This window comes from Lingula anatina, chromosome 2 (assembly GCF_051362555.1).
Source record: "Lingula anatina isolate TDL-2025a chromosome 2, LinAna3.0, whole genome shotgun sequence".
NCBI classification, from domain to species: Eukaryota; Metazoa; Brachiopoda; class Lingulata; order Lingulida; family Lingulidae; genus Lingula; species Lingula anatina.
In genome coordinates, this window is record NC_141768.1 from 15154341 (window position 1) to 15161664 (window position 7324).

General features: G+C 37.0%; 1 protein-coding gene across 2 annotated transcripts; it reads right to left on the bottom strand.

The window, feature by feature from the left end:
• Positions 1-851: 851 nt before the first annotated feature.
• LOC106154572 (uncharacterized) lies at positions 852-7061 on the bottom strand. 2 transcript variants are annotated; one of them, XM_013528963.2, is made up of 3 exons: positions 6895-7061; positions 2709-2980; positions 852-2298 (listed from the first exon to the last, which is right to left on the bottom strand). In XM_013528963.2, exons 2-3 carry the CDS (start codon positions 2974-2976, stop codon positions 2126-2128), a joined length of 441 nt encoding a protein of 146 aa, XP_013384417.2. In that variant the 5' UTR covers positions 2977-2980; positions 6895-7061; the 3' UTR covers positions 852-2125. The 2 variants fall into 2 exon arrangements, with proteins under 2 accessions (XP_013384417.2, XP_086860218.1); XM_087004092.1 differs by lacking the exon at positions 6895-7061 and adding an exon at positions 3369-3525.
• Positions 7062-7324: the final 263 nt, after the last annotated feature.

Sequence of the window (7324 nt, forward strand, 5' to 3'; positions counted from 1 at the left end):
GCAAAATAGGAAAAAAACTGATGAATTATGTTTTGGAAAAAATATTCCATATTAAATGTCAAGTCTGTAGTAAACAATGCCCACCGTTTTAATGTCAATATTAACATACACTTATGTAGTGTTCAGGGTGGTACTCACAAAAATCCCGACTTGACACTACCGTCCATCAATGAAACTAAAAAAAAAAACTGACAGCACATTTTCGTGAGTGAAGTCATCGCACTTTCTGACAAAGTTAAAGAGAGGAAATACTGATCGATCGGGAGATTATTAATCTGATTCGGGTGATCGAGAGATATGTCCCCAAATCAAGAGACTTAGGACGAGATCGGAAGCGCTGACAAGTCTGATTCAGTCTCCGTAGAAAAAACTAAATTGATGCCCATAACTGCCAAAAATCAGTGGCGGATCTGAGAGGGAGAGCCTTGAGTTTCAGAGATTTGCTATGCACCTCCTCTCTATCCAAAACAGTAGATCGATCTAGAGACGAGATAAACCGAGCAAATTTTCTTGTCAGTGTGCCCTATATATTCTAGTAAAATTGTGTTCGTCCAAAGAAATAATTTATGATTGATTAGTTTCAAGTGTTGTAGTGATAACACATAGACAATTGACCAAGAGGCGAGGTGACAAAAAAATTAATAATAAATAATAATAATAATATTAGATAAAATGAAATAAAAACAGCATGTCGCAAAACTATTTTTCATCATCTATTTTCCCTACCTTCGTAGACAACAAAAGTCAAATTTGATCAATGCTTTGAAGTTAAAAAACCTAAGTGTATCGTCAAAAAAGAAATATTCAATGCCATTTTAATGTGGTGTGAAATACAATTAGGGCAACTGAAATTGTTATCTATATTGGTTTATTTGACTATATGACAGACATGAAATAAAACATACAATAGGAACTGTAAATACGCTGTGAAAAGTAATTTGTACAAAAGAATCGCTTACAGATACATGTAAAGCGGGAGTAAATGCTCTGTAACGTCTAAAAATTACTATAATACTAGTTTCTTACACAAAACAAAAAATAAAAAAGAAATTAATATTTCGTTCAGCCAGAAAAAAAGGGGTAGTGGAGGGGGGGAGGAGGGAACAACGCTTTTTTCCGTCCAATATGTTATACACAAAAAGTTCGCAGACACTATCTGTCCAAGTATCATTTTTCGGAAAATAATGTAACCAAACTGTGCGGTATTTCTTTTTGCATAATATACTGTTTGAAACAGTGGTACTGTGTTGGCATTTGGTTGGATTTAGTGGCATTGATCTGAGTACTCGTTTCAAGGTACACTCCATGAGATTTACCTTCCAAAATGGGTTTCCCCGGGAAAATAGGCAAATTTCTCGAACTCATATATCGTTAATTAGTAGTTTATTTTATACTGGTTTTTATGTATTTTATGTATTAGAAATATGCCACACTTTAAAAAATAAATGATAATTTATCCCTCTCTTATCCTCCACCTTTGATAAAATTGTAAAGGTTGGTTTTAGCTTAAATGACTGGTCAGTCATCACAACTGCGACCATTTTCCTATAAGCTCCAATAGAAATATCAACATCATGTACGCACCAGACAAAAATTCTTGGGTTTGAATCATTTTTAAGGTGTATATTATGTAAGGTTTTACAAGAAGCTGTGGATGCCAAAAATAAGCATTTTGGGGGGTTTTCAAACCAATGGAGTGTACCTTTGATGCCCACTAGTCCATTTTTTACGTTTTGAAAGTGGTATTTTAACCCATGTAATGTTTATTTTAAGTTAAAACTACAAATCGATCAATGTTGGTACAAAAAAAAAAAAAAAAAAAAAAAAAAATCCGTCCGCTTTGATAAACTTAAAATAAATCATACGTTTTCTCAACAAGGATACAAACATGTACTGTGCTATCAATAAAATGTTTGTTAAAAAGCGTTTCATCATCAAAGGGATATAATGCTGGAATAGGTAATTCTTGTATAATATTTCATTTCATATTTGGATACAACGAATATTTAGCTAGAATATACATGACTGATCCATTTAACACAAATTTTACAAGCTACATAACTTTGCTCTTGGATACAATCGTTTTTTTTTTCCTTTAATATTTATCCGGGTCTGAAGAGTGTGATTAACCGTACGTAGCCGCCGCGACTGATCCCAAGAGTGCGAAGTACCAAATTAATATGGCCACGACAATGACCACACTGATCACGATGCCTGCTATGTTCAGCCCGAGAGCCACTTTGCCATGCGTACGTGCCGACTCCGAGTCCCCAGATCCATAAGCACTCTGGGAAAGAACTGAAAAGAACCAAATTTGTCGACTAGTGATTTTTTTCGCAATATAATCACATAAAGCTAAAGTTAACATAAAACACAACACATACAATGTTCTTTATCTGCATATTAAAGATATAAACGTTGCATTAAAATCACTTCAAGTATTGCCAATAGGGTTAGAGGAAAACGTCATCTTCCCTCGAAAAACAAGATAAGTTTGATATAAGGAAAAAACGCATGCGTGTGAGTAAAATATTTGATATTTACAAAGAAACGTGTGATCGCGGGTCTAGAATATTAAGATGAAACATAAATTATTTCCATAAGAATTTAAGCAATAACCTCGAAATTATTTATATTAAAAAACTGTAAAGCAAATCTTTTCGTATTCAGATATTAGCTCTGCAGGTTATAATTATTGCATGACTTACTCGAAAACACAAGAGCTATCAATCCAAGCAGCAGATTGCAACACAGCAGGACAAATATGGAAAGGATAAGATAATCTGGGGGCTTTGGATCAGGCACCTGCGTTATGATCATATTTGTTGACACGGGTTGGCTGGTAACAGCGTACGGTGGCTGTTGTTGACCATAGTAAGCACCAGGGGGCTGTTGACCTGGAGGCGGTTGTTGACCATAGTAACCAGGGGGCTGTTGACCATACTGGGGCCCATAGTTGCCTTGCTTCTCGGACATGATTCTACGAAAATGGAGATATTATGTTTTTCATTTTTTCTTCTAATGTGTTACTTTTTTCTTCAAAATAAAATGATACTCGTGCTTGGTTAGCAACGTGCGTCTAACTTTTGCCATTTTCAGGCAGTTGTACTTAACAAGTTACGATAAAAACGCAAGTTGAAAGTATGGAACTCGTAATGGTGAAATATGGTAATTTTTCTCGTCAGTCGGGAAAGAAATTCAGTAAAAATATATGAGAAGTTGAGTGACTTATTCATAAGGGAACGGATGTCAGAACATTTAAATTATTTTTTTTTAATCTCTGTAGATCGCGCCCTCAGTGTATCCTATTATTTTATGCATATCAATACCGAACTATCCGTTTTTGCAAATATTAAAAGTAGACCTACATTTAAAGTGAGCGTTGATGGAGCGTGGATGCTCAGTTTCGAATATAAACCACTTGTACTAGTAGTAGTCTTATACGACTCAAATAAAGTCGACATGCCAAGAGATAAACCGAATTTATCACTCGATCAGTCGTAAAAGTGGTTTAAATTGCACCACCTTCAAATTTTGGTCGTGAATTTGACCTACTTTTCATTTGCCTGCCCCGTTTATTTACATCAACGAAAGCAAGCAGAAAAAAATGTTCAATATAATTTTTAGGTAACATGAAACGATGTCTTTCGGTATATCTCTAAATTACACTATTTGAAATTATAAGGTGGCAATAAAGGGAACCGGAGAAGATCAGCATTGGTCACAATTGTGCCGGAAGTGACGTGCAGTGGTGTTAGAAACGAAGCTGAGTGGTCATTTTAACATAGAGGTGAACGGCAGTGAAGACGGGTTGCCGGAGGAAAAAGAAGTTTTCGAAACAACATGGTAAGATAACACTTTTTCTTTACGCATTTTGGGCAGAGAAAACTTGTAGAAATAATAAATGCATGATATGAAAACGTGACACGGAACCTGAAGGTGCAAAATCGTGCTTAATTGGCGGTCAACTTGTTTTAAAATGAATGCTGCATCGACCGCCATTGCGACAAAGAGTGTAAATGGAAAATAATTCCCGGGAGGCTGTAAATCGTTGCCATGTGGAAATTTGGCATTTATATAATCCGATATGTCCATATCTAAGTATTTTTGGGGTGTATGAGCTGCAATTAGAACGAAGTTTTAGAGGTCTTGAAGGACCTTGTGAAAACAAGGAAGTAGTTCGTAACTAACAAGTGAAATGTACCGATCTCCGACTGCTGTGTACAGCTGTATCTTTTTTTAAATATATTGACGAATTTTTGTCACAGGACAAATAAAACATTTCACTGACAAGATCTTCCCAAAAAGACAAAAAGAGAATTCAGGTGAGCTGACAGGTAATTAAGACTAGCTCAAAGTACTAATAATTGACATTATTATGCAATACTCAGTTGGTAAAACGATTCTCACAGGTAGATAACATGTAACATGACCAATTTCTATAGGCTAATGATTGCCAGCCTGAGGAAATTGATTGCCAGTCTCTTTTGTCAGTGATTTTTAACTCAGATAAGAGGCTGTCAGAATGTCACCTTTGTCTTGGCATTTGTCACTGATTAGCGCCTTGTCACTGATTTACCAGTGAGAGGCTGTCAGATAAGAGGCTGTCAGAATGTCACCTTTGTCTTGGCATTTGTCACTGATTAGCGCCTTGTCACTGATTTACCAGTGTAAAAGGTATATCAGTGTGGTCATGTGTGTGGAATTTCATGCCAGATGGACATATAAAGATCTAAAAATTCGTCAATATATTGAAAAAGAAGTTCGTTAATATATTGACGAATTTTTGTCACAGGACAAATAAAACATTTCACTGACAAGATCTTCCCAAAAAGACAAAAAGAGAATTCAGGTGAGCTGACAGGTAATTAAGACTAGCTCAAAGTACTAATAATTGACATTATTATGCAATACTCAGTTGGTAAAACGATTCTCACAGGTAGATAACATGTAACATGACCAATTTCTATAGGCTAATGATTGCCAGCCTGAGGAAATTGATTGCCAGTCTCTTTTGTCAGTGATTTTTAACTCAGATAAGAGGCTGTCAGAATGTCACCTTTGTCTTGGCATTTGTCACTGATTAGCGCCTTGTCACTGATTTACCAGTGTAAAAGGTATATCAGTGTGGTCATGTGTGTGGAATTTCATGCCAGATGGACATATAAAGATCTAAAAATTCGTCAATATATTGAAAAAAAGATACAGCTGTGCACAGCAGTCGGAGATCGGTACATTCCACTTGTTAGTTACGAACTACTTCCTGGTTTTCACAAGGTCCTTCAAGACCTCTAAAACATCGTTGTAATTGCAGCCCATACCATAAAACACCCAAAAATACTTAGATATGGACATATCGGATTATATTAATGTCAAATTTCCACATGACAACGATTTATAACCTCCCGGGAATTATTTCCCCTTTACGCTTTTTGTCGCGCTGGCGGTCGACGCAGCATTTATTTCTAAACAAGTTGACCGCAAATTAAGCACGATTTTGCACCTTCAAGTTCCGTGTCACGTTTTCATATCATGCATTTATTATTTCTACAAGATTTCTCCGCCCAAAATGCGAAAAAAAAGAGAGTTATCTTACCATGTTGTTTAGAAAACTTCTTTTTCCTCCGACAACCCGTCTTCACTGCCGTTCACCTCTATGTTAAAATGACCACTCAGCTTCGTTTCTAACACCACTGCACGTCACTTCCGGCACAATTCTGACCAATGCTGATCTTCTCCGGTTCCCTTTATTGGTCGGGTTTTTTTTTTGTGGCAAAAAATTTACTTTCGCTTTTATCTAATCACCATTTATTATCCAATGACTTTAAGTCAGAGCGCATTCAGAACAAGTTGATCCGCAGACTTACAGAACCGCGGATTAACAGAACCGCGGACTAAATATGGCCGACCCACTTATAAGCAATGCCGACTAATCCCCTTATGTTCTCCCGGGCTCAACACTCGCCGTCGACACAGGGACCTAGCAATTAAATCTCGGAGCCGAGATTTAATCCGTTTAATGGCGCGTGCGGAGGAGTGGGGAAACCATCAGGGGATCAGGTGGCTTGCTTTTAAGTGGGGTCGGCCATATTTAGTCAGCGGATCAGTCAGTTCGCGGATCATCTTTTCTGAATGCTAACTTAGTAAGTGCTCCTCTTCCTTGATTTAGATAGAAACCAATTTAATAAATCGGTGATAAATCCTCAAAACTTCACCCATCCTTTCTGTACCCCCTATCCTATCCTTGTTGAAATTAACCCCTAAGGATAATGAATATGATTTATTTTCTTAAGGCTAAAATAATCATTCAATAAACGAACTGCTGAAATTATTCATGGTATTAGAATTATTGAACACACGCCAGAGATCCGCTGATTCGGTTGGCAGTCGATGTGGAGCAATTAATTTGTAATGCACTACCAAATAAACATCACCAAAATATTTCACAATATACCTTTTCAATCTTTTACAAAGACAAGCCTATTGAAACCCCGAGTAATGTTAAATTCTATAAAAGAAAAATGAAGAAATACTGTTCTGTTGACGCTGAAGATCTAGGTCACGGTTGAATGTACAGGTAGTTTAGGCCTATAAAGGTATACCAGCGGTATGCTACAATGTACACGCCCTTTATGTGTTAGGGACTGAGTTCGATTATCAGATCGTGTGAAACTCAGATTTTTATTTTAGTTGCCAAGACATGCACAAATCGGCTGATAAGTCGGTGGTGATCTTCTTAAGTGTCTTAATCGATCTATTGCGGACACTGGCCAACACTGTTTAAAAACGCCTATATAGTGAAATGAACAGCCCTTTTCAAAACCGTAAGGCCTATTCTTTAATTTTCATATATTAAAGACTTGTAACAGGCATAGAAACATTTCATCAACTTACCCTCACTTTTCAATCAATCGCAGTTTTTATTGCAATGGTACAGCATAGATGAAAAAACACACCTTCTAGGCTAGATTCCACTTTTATATCGTTCAACCAACAAAAGACTGCATTCAGATCCGTATTAAGGCAAGGCACGCTTTTTATAATAATGCAACCAAGCATCACCAGGCATGAATACAGTTGTATACCATTTGAATATGGTTAAAATATTTACTTGTATAGGGGCGTTAGGCGACCTATAGCTAACTAGGCTACTGTAAGAGTGCATTCCCAGAGATTTAGATCGATCCATCTGGATCGATCTAACTCCCTGGGGGTTCACGCTAAATTGCTATCAGCCGAGCGCGCACGACAGTTAATTACCCCCTTACAGCTTTTAAGCCGGCTAAGCTGACAGTAATCTAGTGAGACTCCCCACAGGGATAGA

What these genes read in the sequence shown, in the direction of transcription:
- LOC106154572 (XM_013528963.2), bottom strand. Translation starts at nt 2,976, where the DNA reads ATGTCCGAGAAGCAAGGCAACTATGGGCCCCAGTATGGTCAACAGCCC. An exon ending in GATAGCTCTTGTGTTTTCGA is followed by an intron (nt 2,299 to 2,708) that starts GTAAGTCATGCA and finishes GGTTCTTTTCAG; the next exon opens with TTCTTTCCCAGAGTGCTTAT.